Source organism: Cynocephalus volans, chromosome 2 (assembly GCF_027409185.1).
Source record: "Cynocephalus volans isolate mCynVol1 chromosome 2, mCynVol1.pri, whole genome shotgun sequence".
Lineage (NCBI taxonomy): Eukaryota > Metazoa > Chordata > Mammalia > Dermoptera > Cynocephalidae > Cynocephalus > Cynocephalus volans.
The window spans coordinates 205271490-205286233 of NC_084461.1; the positions used below are offsets into that span (position 1 = coordinate 205271490).

General features: G+C 41.7%; 1 protein-coding gene across 8 annotated transcripts in view; it reads left to right on the top strand.

The window, feature by feature from the left end:
* The window catches only part of DEPDC5 (DEP domain containing 5, GATOR1 subcomplex subunit), a 127026-nt gene that overhangs the window by 50599 nt on the left and 61683 nt on the right, over positions 1-14744 (top strand). For all 8 annotated transcript variants that reach the window (XM_063088139.1, XM_063088138.1, XM_063088141.1 and 5 more), the window contains exons 21-22: positions 1874-2094; positions 5513-5716. In XM_063088139.1, coding sequence (XP_062944209.1) covers positions 1874-2094; positions 5513-5716 — 425 coding nt within the window. The remainder of the gene's footprint in view (positions 1-1873; positions 2095-5512; positions 5717-14744) is intronic.

Sequence of the window (14744 nt, forward strand, 5' to 3'; positions counted from 1 at the left end):
TTATATTTTTCTTAATACTTTATAGTCTTGGATTTTATGCTTAGTTCTTTATGTAGAATTTTTTTTTTTTATGGACATGTGAAATAGAGCTCTAGTTTATTTTTCTTTCCAGTTGATTAAATACCATGAGTCCATTTTCTAGATTTCTTAAATCTGCACGTTTAAGCCCAACTGACTGGAAGAATATTATGTCTCTTTATTTTGTGGCGAATGAGTTTATAGTGGCCACGTGATTGTTTCTGTCCTTTTCTCTCATCCCATCCTAATGTCTCATCCTGAGAATGTTTAGAGCTGACAATGTAAGTGCTGTTAGCAGCTCACTCCATGTGAATGCTGCTTAGGGGGCTCAGTAGTAGCTACGTAGGGGCTTTTCTGTGGAGTCTTTAAAAATGCTTTCATAGTCCAAGATCCTTGGTTTTCTTTTGTCTAATTAAAGATGGCAAGACCTGGTATTTCAGAGGCCCAGGTTGTATGCTCCTTGAAGGCACAGACCAGTGTGCTATCCCTCACACATGGCTAAGTATATACCGGTGCTCAAATATATACTGTTGAAAAACAAGCATGTAGTCAGCACTTGGGATCTATTTTCAGGTCCCATTTAAGCTCTTACTTAAAACAAAATCCTTCCAGGAGGAAAGAGAACATCTCTGATGCCGGAAGGGCAGCCCTCTTGGTAGGCCAACTCTTTCATTTTGGATTTTTCTCTCCCCATTGGGCTTCTCTCCTTTTAATCCTTCTTCCTACTGCTGCTAGCGGTTTTCCCTTAGGGAGTTTTAATAAGAATATATTGTTTTTTAAGCTTTTATTAAGGAAACGTTCAAACATGCTCAAATAGACTAGTATCATGAATAGTTATCAACATATTGCTAGTCTTGTTTCATTACTTCTGCATTTTAAAATTTTGGCAGGAGTATTTTTTTTTTTTTTAAAGATGACCGGTAAGGGGATCTCAACCCTTGGCTTGGTGTTGTCAACACCACGCTCAGCCAGTGAGCAAACCGGCCATCCCTATATAGGATCCGAACCCGTGGCCTTGGTTTTATCAGCACCGCACTCTACCGAGTGAGCCACGGGCCGGCCTAGGCAGGAGTATTTTAAAACAAATCCCAGGCATCCTTTTTTTTTCCCCCTCCACCTGTACATACTTAAGTGTACATCTAACAAACAAGAACTTAAGAAACATTATCACAATACCATTATCATTAGTAACAGAATCAATGCTAATTCCTTGATATCCTTTAATAGCCAGTTCATATTCAGATTTCCCAATTGTGTCAAAAGTGTGTTTTTGCAGTAGCTTTGTTTGATGGGATCTAAACAAACCCACACATTGCATTTGGTTGTAATGTCTTCTTTGTGTATTATAGTAGAATGTCTTGCTTTCTTCTCTTGGCTGATTGTTTCTTATAATGTTTAACTTTTCATCTATTCTCTGAATTTCCTATAAACCGGCAATTATCTGTAGAGGCTTGATTAGATTTAGGTTCCATTTGGCGGACAGAAAGACTTCTCAGATGGCACTGTGTACTTTGTCTTGCATCACATCATGTTTCGTCTGGTTACCCCATTTTAGTGACTTGAAATTTATCAGTGGGATCAGGTGGGGTCAGACTGGAGCAAAAAGTTCTTTACAGCTGTGATCCCAGGACCTGGCTGTTTGAGGACTGTCAGTCATTTCCTCCTTTTCTTATACAACATCTCAGTATGCTGAGGGTGGAGTACTTCCTACATTATTTCTCACTCATAGATCACATCGGGGACTTTTATTATTGGTTTCCCAAATAGCTTGGGCTGGTGATGGGTTTTGGAGTTTTAACTTGGGGTAGGGCAGCATCCCTTGCTTGGTGGTAACTTTCTGTGTCTCACCTGCCAGGTCTGTGCGTGAGCGGGAGAGTCATAATCGAAAGAGCGCCAGCTCCTGTGATGTTTCATCCAGCCCTTCCCTGCCGAGCCGTGCACTGCCCAGTGAGGAAGTAAGGAGCCAGGCTTCCGATGACAGCTCTCTGGGCAAGAGCGCCAACATCCTGATGATCCCACACCCCCACCTGCACCAGTATGAAGTTAGCAGCTCCTTGGGCTACACCAGCACTCGAGGTCAGTGTGCTGAAGCACAGGTAGGGCTGGGCAGATCTGGAGACAGTTTCTTTCCTATAGAGGGGGATGTAGAGTTGGGGAGGGGTCAGGGAAGGGGTGTGAGTTCCACATCTTAATTATTTCCATGTCAGTGCAATGATTATGGATCACCTTAGCTCTTAGGTATGTGTGTATTCTATTATGTCTCTCCACTTTTTTCCCCCATCACTGTAACTATATACCTTTCCATATGTTAATGTAGAGCTATTCTTAGGCCTAGGGTCAAGGAGGCTTGCTTATTTTTTTATCGTTTACATTTGTGCCATACTTAGAACAGCCTCAGTCCTATATTGTATTTTAAAGTTTCTCCTCTGTTACCTGTTTACCTGTCTTGCACTAGGAACACAGATACTGCTCTTCCTGTATCTTATCATGTCCATCTAGCAGCAACTGCAACTAAAGTTTACAGGCCCTTCCTGACTTTTTTTTTTTTTTTTAATTTATTTTGAAGTAAATATGGATTCATGAGAAACTACAAAAAGTACCCAGGGAGGTCTTGTGTACCCTCTACTCATTTCCCCAGTGGTAACATCTTACATAACTATAGTAAAAGGTCAAAACCAGGACATTCATGTTGGTACAATCTATAGAGCTTATTCAATTTCACCAGTTTTACATGAACTCATTTGTGTGTATGTGTATATATTTCTGTGCAATTTTATCATGTATAGAGTCACATGACCACCACCACAATTAAGATACAGAATTGTCTCATCACCACCAGGCTCCCTCATACTACCCCTGTATAGCTACGTTCTCCTACTAATCATCCTCCTTCTCCATAATTTCATTATTTAAGAATGTTATTTAAATGGAAGCATACCTCTCCTGACTTGACCACAGACTTAGGAATATTGCGTACACACACAGCTGTCCTGGCAGGATTTACAAAGGGCAAGGAGTGTTTTCCATGACTCAGCACATTAATATGGGAAGCCATCAACTCCAGGGCTCTCAGGATTGGGGAGCAGAACACTTTTATTGATTAGGCACCACAGACACTATGCCAAGGGCCTATGAAAATTTTTGACTGCTGAGAAGAGTTTTTTCACCGATTCAGAGCATAAAAAGGAAATTCTAAAGAGAAAGGAGCAGATATTTAATTACTTGTATTAAAAGAAGAACCTTAGACAAATTTAACAGCGTTTAATTGAGTAAAGAACGATTCACAAATCTGTTAGCCACCAGAACCAGAATAGGTTCAGAGTGACTCCAGGGCTGCGGGGTGGTCAGCTAAGATTTATAGACAGAAAAGGGAAAGTAACATATGGAAAATGGAAGTGAGTTACAGAAACAGCTGGACTGGTTATAGCTAACCATTTGTTGTACTTGAACTCAGTTTGAACAGTTGACTGCCTGAAACTGGCTGAAATGTGGCTGCTTGTTACAAGAGTAAGTTATAGTCTGCTTATCCTTCAAGTTAGGTTACAGTTCACTAGGTCTAAAGAAACTTTTAGGTCAAACTTAATTTAACACATGATTATAGAATATAACCTCTGTTACCTATATTAATGAAGTTTAGTCTTCAAAGGAATTTTAATACATTTAAAATTTTATAGGTTAGGACTGGCTGGTTTGTTCAATTGGTTAGAGCGAGGTGTTGATAACACCAAGGTCAAGGGTTCCCATCCCCTTTACTGGCCAACTGGTAAAAAAAAAAATAATTCTAGGCTAGCTTTTTCTCACTTTTTTGAAATGTCTGTTTGCATGACAATTACTCCCTTTTGCTGAAAGTATTCCTATAGCAGAAGGTAAATTAAACTGAATGTTAATCCTTTAAGATCCTTTGTTTTTCTAAAGGGAAGATCTCCCCTGGGAAGATAACATTTCTCTTAATCCCAGTAGTTTTAAAATAGTTTGTTCTTTTAAAATTATTTCAATAGTAGAATGGATTTTAATGTCCTTTAGTAATATTTGGGAGTTTATTGGAAGAGCCAAAAAAAAATACACTGGAGTATTGTAAGGTAGCACAATCTTTAGGCCATTAGTTTTCTGTTTCTGTTTCATTTAGGGATTCTCACCCACCTTCCCACTCAATGTAGCATAAGAAACACTTCCCCTTTCCTCTGTTTTTGACCCACTTTATCCCTTAGTCCTATTTTTCATTCTTTTAAAATATGTATTCATCTTTTCTTAATTGGGTTTTCTACTTTTATTTCCATAATAACTAATGAGACCATATTCTTTTTTTATTTGGTAAATCAGAGCATCAATTCATTAATATACAATGAAAAACATAGCTTTCATGGAGATCTGAATGTTCTCTTCTTACATGCAAGTCAAAATGAGGAATGAAATATGATGTATGAGGTTCTGTGCTAGGCATTAAGTAAATAATGGTGGACAAAACAGATTCCTTGGAGTGTGCATCTGCTGGACCTACTTTCCAGTCTGGGTGTTTGCTTAGTGAACATGGGATACACACAAGGGGAGTTGCTTGTGGGTTTCAGCTCTTTGATCCCCTCAGGCATGCTGCCTCCATCTTCATCACAGGAACTATCTGCTATTGGACAGGACAGGTTGACTCTAAATATCATACCATCTCCTTGCCTGGTCAGGGCTGGATACATCCATTTCTTCATTCTTTTTTCCCAAGAAAAAAAATTTTTTTTTTTAACAACATTCTACTGTTTACTTCTGGCCCATTTCACTGAGTCAATGGGAGGGGGTACTGATCTACTGAATCATTCAGGGACCCAGGCTTCTTTCATCCTGGGATGCCATGGTCATCAAGATTAGTCTCCAGAGTTGCCACAGAAGGAGAAAAGAGAGTGGAGGCCATGCATGGAGATACTTGTGGTCCAGGCCTGGAATTGGAGCATGTCATTTCTACCTGTGTTTTGTTGGCTGGAACTAAGTCATTTGGCTTCAGTGCAAAGGGGCTGGGAATTATAGTCTTGTTGTGTGCCCAAAAGGAAAATCAAATGTTTAGTGAACACGTTGACTAGTTCTGACAGGGTCTGCCCTTCTGGTCATCAAATTCCTATTTTTATTGTTCTTCCCACATACGGAATATACTCACCCCTTCTCCTTGGAAGACAACTCAAGTCCCATCATTCAGTTGCTGCATCCAGCTCAAATTCCAGGGTTTCCAGGCAATGTTTGGTTCCCCCATCAGATTTGGGTGTGACTTAGGTGAGACAGTAATTTAGGAACCAGAACCCCATTCTCCCAAGTATTTAAAAAGTAAACAAACCCATATATCTTTACATATATCTTTTCATATCTTTATAGTTTGGCAATTTTATTTACTTCCCTTACTCCCTGACATTTATGATTTCCAAGATTCTTGTCAGCTTTGGCTTACCCATGTGCCTAGCTCTGGTTTCACTGTGGCTCTGTGATTTCTCTGTGCCTCAACTCTGTGATAATTTGGCAGATGTCCTGGAGAACATGGTGGAGCCACCGCAGCGAGACTCCAGCGCACCAGGGAGGTTCCACGTAGGCAGTGCAGAGTCCATGCTACACGTTCGGCCTGGTGGATACACGCCCCAGCGAGCACTAATTAACCCCTTTGCTCCCTCACGAATGCCCATGAAGCTCACGTCCAACAGAAGGCGCTGGATGCACACTTTTCCTGTGGGTAAGTTGATTGCTGAGGAAAGAGTCTTGGACTACGATCTCCTAGCCCTGGTCCTCAAAACTATTCAACCATTTGTCCTTGGTCAAGTGTCTCAACTTCTAGTAAGATGGGAATAACCACACCCACCTTGCCTATCCCAGGGGTTCTCGTGAGCATTTTCACTTGGGAATAGGCTTTGTAAGCAACTAGCTGTATAAACCTAAGGGCTTCTTTTTTGTATTTGAGAGGGAGAATGCTTTGCCATCTGCTTTCTTTCCTAAGAATAATGTCCCTCATTCTTGCTTATTGCTTCTTCTCTTAGCTCTCTCTGGATAGTGATATTACCATCTTCGTTACACAGAGTTTTGTTACTTCATTTTCTGTCAGGTGTCTCTGACAACTGGAAAAAAAAAATTTTTTGCAAATTCACTTTTTTCTAGCCCATCCTTTTTGATCTGTCCTCAAGAAGATGACAGTAAGGTTCTATAAAGCTGTGGCTAAAATTAAACTTCAACTTAATGGACTCCTACTGAGCTGGGAAAGAACAGATGCTTTAAACTCCAGGGTTTTTTTCATGGAAGTCATCCTGCTGGAATGCCTGGAAATGTCTAGTTATCTTATTTTATTTTATTGCACTTGCTTTTAGTATTTAAAAGTTAAACAAGTGAGAAATGAATCTGGTTCATTTGGCTGTAATTAGGGGTTATTCCCAAACCACTTTGTGCTCCCTCATCTCTTCTATAATCAGAAACTACTTGTTTCTTTCTGGTGTCTTTTTCTCCATCATTATTCCCACTGGCTCTTTTGGAACTCTCTTAAGAGAACTATTGATGTTTCTTCCATAACCTTCAGCTCTTCTTGCTTCCATGCTTTTCCTTCTCCCATCCTTCATGCACACTTTACTAAAACAATAGTCTCCTAACACTGTTTACTTTGTTCCATCCTCCTGCCCACCTGACCTCATGATAGCGAGGACCCATCTTTGCCAGGCTCCCCAACCTTCTGTCTCCTCATTCCCATCCTCAGAGGATCTTTTCTTTCTCAGCTAATCTTGTGGCCTCTTATATACTTTGTCTCTTTTACATTTGGGATTTCTCAAATATCATTTCTTCTACCCAGATGTTCTCTCCTTCAACTCCTGTTAACCTTGTTTAACACTTAGCTCTAAAACTTCTCTTTCTCCAGGAAGCTTTATTTTGATAGACTTGACTAATTCTGATTTATCTCCTTCTCTGTCTTTTCTGAGCATCTTCTGCTTCTTAGAGCCATAGTTGTTACTCTCTTAAGTACTAACAGTCCTTTGGTGTTTTACTGTGTTTCCTTCTCATTTAGTTTGTGCTAACCTTCCTGGAAAGGGTCCCTGCTTCCTGTACCTACTTTGGTATTTCTCTTCAGCATCTCAGTTGACATGCATAGACAGAGATTTCTAAAATATTCTCAACAGACTGGACAGAATGATAAACATGAGGTCCCCACAGTAGGATGGGTCCTGCTTGGAAGAGGAGGTATCCTCTCTGGGAGCTAGACGGTCCCCTGTATGATGCTCCCGTGGTGTGCTCTTCTTTTGATCTCTCCAACACCTGTATCCCAGCATCTGGAAAGAAGGAAACTTGCAGTGAAGTGCATAGCACTAGCTGTCAGGTGGGAGTGATACTCAGTGGTTCTTTGTCTAGGTAGGACCATCTGGAGAAGTCATCCAGATCCATCACCAAACCTGACAGAATATGGCAGAGCTGCAGGGCAGTGGGCAGAGGGACCCAATTCACTGCTCTACAGAGCTGCTGGAGTTAGCATATCATGAAGCTGCGGGAAGGTGAGGATGTGCACAGGGTTCCGGAAGGTAACTTGAGAACACTCTTCAGCACCCAGGACAGTGTGCAAAACAGACTGCTGACAAAATGTTATGTATAAGACTTGAAAAGACGATATGAGATCAGGGCCTTCCTGTATTAGTCAGCATCATTCCCTTCAGTGGGCAAAGTGCTGAGCAAACAGCCTGACATTTTTGCCTGAGATGTTACCTAGGCCCTGCTTTAGGTTTATCTTGAATCCAAAACACACTTTGTAAACTTCAAAAATGGGTTTCTTCTAGACCTCAGTCGAGGGTGAAAACAAGAGAGAAAATGCTTAGGGTTTGGAGTGCTGAGACAGGTGATTACTACTGTGTGTTTTGGGCAGCTTCTCTGTGACTTTTGTCATTTTGGTCACTGAGAAATTCCACCATTGATTTTAGAAGTAGTCAGTGCTAAAGCAATGGAAATTAAGGCCTGTGATTAAAGAATCAACTCTTTGAACCAGAGCTCTGAATGTGTTTCAAGGCGTCTAAAGAGAGTCAGTGTAGGAAGGAAGTCATCTAGCCTTGACGAACATGAGCCCGGGTTATACCTAGAACCATTGTTCCTGTGTTGCTCAAGAAACACTTTGCAAAGATCAATCCTTGAACCCTCTTTCAGTCACCTTGCCATCCCATGGGATGGGTGAGGGATATGGGCAGGGGATGACCCTATTTATCAGATTAACTCTGGTACATCTGTTCAAGCACTTCACATTGATCCTTGTTTGTAAGGGGCAGGCATAGGGCAGAAAGGGCAGGTGGTCTAAAATGGCAGTGGGAAAACAGGTAGGGTGCCAAGGCAGGAGGAGCAGGCCCTAGGAGGCCAGAGCTGGCACATAAACTAAGCACTGGCCTGCCTGGTGGCTTGAGAGAGAGACCCCCGTGATTGCCAGCCTGTGTGGCTGATATTCAGGCCTGTTTTTGATGAAAACCCCCCAGGGTACAGGGTGAGCAGGAAAAAGGTGATGATCTGCATTAAGCCAGGTGGCTGGGCTCTGTTCTCTGTAGTCACAGCACATTCCACCAGCCTGGTGACAGCATGTCCTTCTTGAACTTCAGTTGAACAGAAGAGCTTTCTGTTAGCCTGCTTAGCAACAGTGGTGCAGGTAACCAATCCGAAAGGTCATAGAGTTGGGCTGCTCAGAGCAGGTTCACATCTAGAAATGACACAAGGGCCAGAAAAGAAGGGCCGTGTCTATTTTGGGATCATTTCAGAAACAATTTTGGGTGACCTATTTAGAAGCAGTGCTGTATAATGCATGGAATTGTAAATGGGTTGCACATTACATTTTTAGCTGAGAACATGTTGGTCAAGCCACATTTATTGTCATTCTGTCAGGGAGTCGTAATTAAGGGCTGCTTGGGAGCTTAATGTTGAGGGCAACACCAGGGACACAGCAGGAGTGGTCTCTGCTCTAGAGTAGTTTTCAGTTTTCAGGGGCAGGGGGAGCAAACCCACCTTCATAAAAACAGAAGAGACCCAGAGGGGAACAGCATGGTTCTAGTTGTAAGGTCAGAAAGAGAAGGGTCACATAGTTGCTTAGAGAAGTGAGCATGCACCTCACAGTTGAAGAGGTAGAATTTGTTTAGATAGAATTAGAAGGTGAGGATTCCAACTGGAGGTGAGGGTAGGGGGTAAGTATGAACTTGGTTTTATGCTTTCTGGAAGCACTTTTATATCTATTATCATATCCAGTCATCCCAGTAGGGCATAAGTTATTAAATATATTTTATTTTATTTTATTTTATTATTATTATTTTTTTTAAAGATGACCGGTAAGGGGATCTTAACCCTTGACTTGGTGTTGTCAGCACCACGCTCAGCCAGTGAGCGAACCGGCCATCTGTATATGGGATCCGAACCCGGGGCCTTGGTGTTATCAGCACCGCACTCTCCCGAGTGAGCCACAGGCTGGCCCTAAATATATTTTAAGGGCCAGCCTGTGGCTCACTTTGGAGAGTGTGGTGCTGATAATACCAAGGCCACAGGTTCGGATCTTATATGGGGATGGCCAGTTTGCTCACTACGGAGAGCGTGGTGCTGACAACACCAAGTCAAGGGTTAAGATCCCCTTACTGGTCATCTTTAAAAAAAAAAAAAAAAAAAAAAAAAAAATATATATATATATATATATATATATATATTTTACACATTGGCAACCTAATGCCCAGAGATGTAGGGATATTAAACTCCCTCTCAAACCAGTAGCCAGGTATCCTCATTCAGATTGCTGTCCTCATTTGATGACACTGTTCAGAATGCCTTTAAGGATGTAGGGGAACATGAGTTTGGATTAGGTGGAAGCAAATTTTATAGAGCCTCAGAGGACAGTTATTATAAAAAATGCGTGTGAAAAACATTAAAACTGAAAAAAAAGTGGGGCTGCTACTTCGTGCCTAAATGTTCTGTGAGCTAACTTGCATTTCTCAAACTTGGCTTAAGGAAGGTGTAACTTGGCTTAAGGAAGGTGTAAGTGAAAATGAAGATGTATAAAATAGGTTAGTGATGTTTTCCTTCACTCCGTAGTTTCATCTAACAATATTCCTAGAGGCCTATGGCTAAGGCTTGGAAACTGGATTGGCAGTAAGAGAATCCCTAAATGAATTCCTAAATGATTATGATTTTATTCATTCATTGATTTATTTTAAATGAGAAAACAAGATGAGTGAAAGTTTGAGGATAAGACATTTTGTGTCCCTGCACTCAGGTTACTAAAAATGTTACCTGGCTGCTAAATACTCTTTTAAAGTACCTTCAGAATGTTATAAAGACAATGTTTGTATTGCTTTGCCATTTTTTTTTTTTTTTTTTTTTGAAGATGATCAGTAAGGGGATCTTAACCCTTGGCTTGGTGTTGTCAGCACCACACTCTCCAAAGTGAGCTAACCAGCCATCCCTATATAGGGATCTGAACCCATGGCCTTGGTGCGATCAGCACCACACTCTCCCAAGTGAGCCACGGGCTGGCCCTGCCATTTTTTTTTTAAGAATCCAGAAGGAGCCTTTTTTTTTTTTTTTTTTTTTAAGGAACCCAGAGTTTGAGCTTCCCAGGCTATTTGGGGGTAGTGTTGCACCCAGTAGGGCTGCCCTGGGAGTCACTGGACTACACCTTGAACTAGTTTTGCTAGTGACATGAAACAGGGGGAATTACAGGTTCAGATGGTAGCAGCACCAGGATCTGCCCAGGGTAGTCTCGTATCCTGGGGTAGCTCAGGTAGACCAGATGATTTCCCAGAAGATGAGTTTTTTGGAATTTAAAAATCTACTTTGGGCAAAAGAGTGAAGTTTTAAAGCATACTTATTTGGGGATGGTTGTGGAAGATCCTCAGGTGATCCCATCATGAAGTCCTTTGAGCAAGGGGTTTTATGGAGTACACACACTGGGAAAGCATTTACTGCAACCTGGATCTTTGGCTCACCCTTCTCCCTCTTGGGCTTCTAAAGACCTGTGTCTATCTGATGGACCTCTCTGCTTAGATGACCCCCCAACTACTTCATCCTTAATGTGTTGACAACTAAACACTGGTCCCCAATCCACCCTTCCTCTTCAGTTTCCTCTTTCTTCTGACTTTGACTCCTCATCTTCATTCTCACTGCTTTTGTTCAGAACCCTATCATTTCTGGCCAGAATTATTGCAGTAGACTTCTAAATGATCTTCCTGCTCTGTTCTTGTCCCCTCTGATTCATCTTCCAAACTGTCACCCATGAAATATTTCCACAAGCAAATCTGATCAGCCACTCTTTCCCACATTCTTCAGTGGTTCTTCATGGCTTGTAATGGTGGTTGTCACCTGGCTTCTCCCTACCTTTGTAACTTCACCTGCCTCCACGTGAGTTCTGACTCCACCTCTAATGAGCAGCAAGGCCCCTGGGCCCGTTACGTAACTTCTGTGTATCTTAGTTTCTTCATCTGTGAGGAGCAATGTTGTGAATATTAAATGTGATAATTCACATAAGTTCTTAGGACAGTGCTGGCATGCATGGTGAGCGCTCAACAAATAGGAGCTATAGTTGTTATTTATTATATGAGCATATTTTATATTCCAGCCATTACCTATGGCTCTTCAAAAGAACTATGTCATTTTCCTTTGCGTAGACTAGTCCCTCTGTGTAGAATATGCTTCTTCCCTGACTTCAACCCCTGATTCTGCCTGACCAACATCAACTTGGTCTTTATGGTTCAGCTCCAACACTACCTCCTCTTTGAAGCCTGTCCTGGTGGTTCCGTTTCCTCCCCATACCCTCCCAGGAGATGTTAGGGATGTTTCCACAGAGCTCCATATGCATAACCGAGTTGTACAACTTGGCACACCATGATTCCACTGTTTGTTTCCATGTCTGTCTCACCACTAGACTGAAAGAGCTTATCTTTATTCATCTTCTTCCCCCAGTATTTCCACATTTATTGACAAATGAATTTATACTTCCAAGACCAAGTTGCTGTATGTGAGAAGCATTTGAATAACTCACAAAAATTATTATTTAATTGGTAGGCAAGTGTTCAATTACATATATATGTTCTAAAATGTTTAGCTTCTTATAGAAGGTGTGGGCTTCTTGTGTTGTTTTTCCAGTTTGGGTGACATAGTTAAGTGGGGTCATCTTTACCCTTGCCCAGTCCCTTTATGACCCATAGCATGTGTTTTCAAAGGGGCCAGGAGTCATCAGGAGATGGTCTGTAGCCACATGGGAATTGGACTCCCATCTTTGACTCTGTGCTACCTGGTCAATTATGTGAATGAGCCACAGAAATTAGATAAAATTATTCTCATTTTTATTACCATATGCAATAACCAATTAATGTCAGATCTATCTTCAGGATATATCCAGAATCTTACCTCCACCAGTTCTAGCCTTGTCCAGGGTACCGTCACCTTTTGCCTGGAGGCAGTAGCTTGCTAACTGTTCTCAGCCTCCTCCTTTGCCCTTACAATTCAGAGTGAACATTCTAAAATAGAAGTCATATCATGAAACTTCTTTGCACACAATTCTCCAAGAACTTGCCATCTCACCTGGAGTAAAAGCCAAGGAATGACAGTAGCCAACAGAGCCCCTTGTGTCACGTGGTCCTTTCATACTCTCCTGCTTTCCACTCTCACTTCACACTAGTGGCTCCCCAGATATATCAGGTGCACCCTGAATCTCAGGTCCGTTCTCTTGCTCTCCCTTCTGCTTTCCTTTTACTCTAGAGAACCTCATAGCTAAGGTCTCTATGTCTGAGTTTGCCCAGGACAGTCCTGGTTTGAATCTGTTGATGTGTATGTATATTAGTCCGTTTCTGTTGCTTATAACAAAACACACAGAACTGGGTGATTTATAAAGAAAACAAAATTTGTTGCTTACAGTTTCAAAGCTTAGAAATCCAAAGTCCAAGGAACACATCTGGTGAGGTCCTGGTGGTGACTACAGCAATTCAGGGTATCACATGACAAATATGGTGGAGCAGAGAGAGACAGCTTTCCTCTCTCTTCTTTTAAAGCCGTTTGAACAATGCCCCGACTACTATTTTTAATTCATTCACTACAGCATGGTCCTACAATCTCATCACTTCTTCAAGGCTCCTCCTTTTAATTACAATAGGATTTCCCACCCTCAACAGTTACAGTGGGGATTAAGCTTCCAACAAATGAACCTTGGCGTACACAATTCAATCAATCTACAGCAGTGTGATTATTAATAATGTCCCCCTGCCCTCTCAAAGGTGTCCTGGATTAGATGGTAAATTATGTGGCTACTCTATCTGCAGCTTGCGCTCTCAGTTTCTTCAGGTCCTACCTGATTTGCCATACTCTACCCTGGCACTCCCCACCCATCCTCCTATAAAGTTACACGACTATGCCAGTTGTCGAGTTAGGCAAATCATAACTAAAGCCAAAATGTTTCATTATCTTAGTTATACTAAGTTTCCATATGTATTGTCAGGGCTAGGGCTCAGACCCTTCAAACCCATTGTACAGACTGGGTCATCAGACCCCTTACATGCCAGGCTTGGTCACCAGACCCCTCACACTCAGGTCCACGCTAGGTAACTGGGAAAGATCCCGGGAGCTGTTGGCAGATGACATAAGCTCAGTCCTCAGCAATGGCAGCAGCCACTTACAGGTTCAGTAGCTTACAGGTCAGGCAGCGGCAGCGGCAGCATATTGGAGGGTCTCGAGGGCACTGGTAGCAACAGCCTCCAGCAGCAGTAGTGGCCTCCCTGTGGCCCCCTCTCCCCCCACGGCATCCCAGGGGTGGGGGGGGTGGGCTGTGGATCAGAGCCACTTGTCTGTTGTACTTAAGTCATAACCCAGGACACCTGGGTGCATATATGCAATTACATTAGACAATAACCAAGGAACACCTGGGCACATGTGCCTATTTACATCAATTGCTCAGTAAGATTCTGAACACCTGAGGGGCCCTGACCATTTTCCTTCACTTTCCCTACACCTCCCTACCTAATATTTCTTTATAACACCACCTGATATACTAGATTTTTTTACTTTTGTATTGTATTTTTTATTGTAAGCTCCATGAGGGCAAGGGTTTTTGTTTTGCTCATGGCTATATCTCCAGAGCTTAAAAACACTTCCTGGCATATAGTAGGTAGTTGAATAAACACTAAATGCCTTCTGAGGTTAGCTTTCTTTCTACTAAAGAATGATTGAATTTTTTCTGTAATGCTTTTTTCTCTTATAACCTGGGATTTATTTTTCAAAGACTTAGGCAGTCTATTTTTTCTTTAATTTTTTATTGAAATACATTGGTTGTACATATTTATGGGGTACAGCGTTATATTTCAATGTGTGTATACAATGTGTGATGATCTATTCGTGGTAATCAGGATATTCGTCATTGCAAAACTTAATCATTTCTTTGTAATGTGCACATTTGATTGCCTCTCTTCTAGTCATTTGGTAACATGCAGTAAGTTATTGTTAATTATAGATTCCTGGGTCAGCTGTATACCAATAGGACTTAGTTTTCCTATCTAGCTGTAATTTTGTGTTCATTAACCAGCCTCTCAGGCAGTCTTTTTCTACCTTGCTTGGTTTTGAAGTGACTTTCCTTTCAATCCATCCTCAATCATCATGGAATATGGTTTGATTTCTTCAAACTCACTAAACTCTTACCCATTCTAGAAATGCTTATTGAACTGTAGGCTCTGTGCTAAGGCCTCAGAAGAAACACCAGCTCCCTCAACCTCAGGGAGCTGTGGCTCCTCATTCAC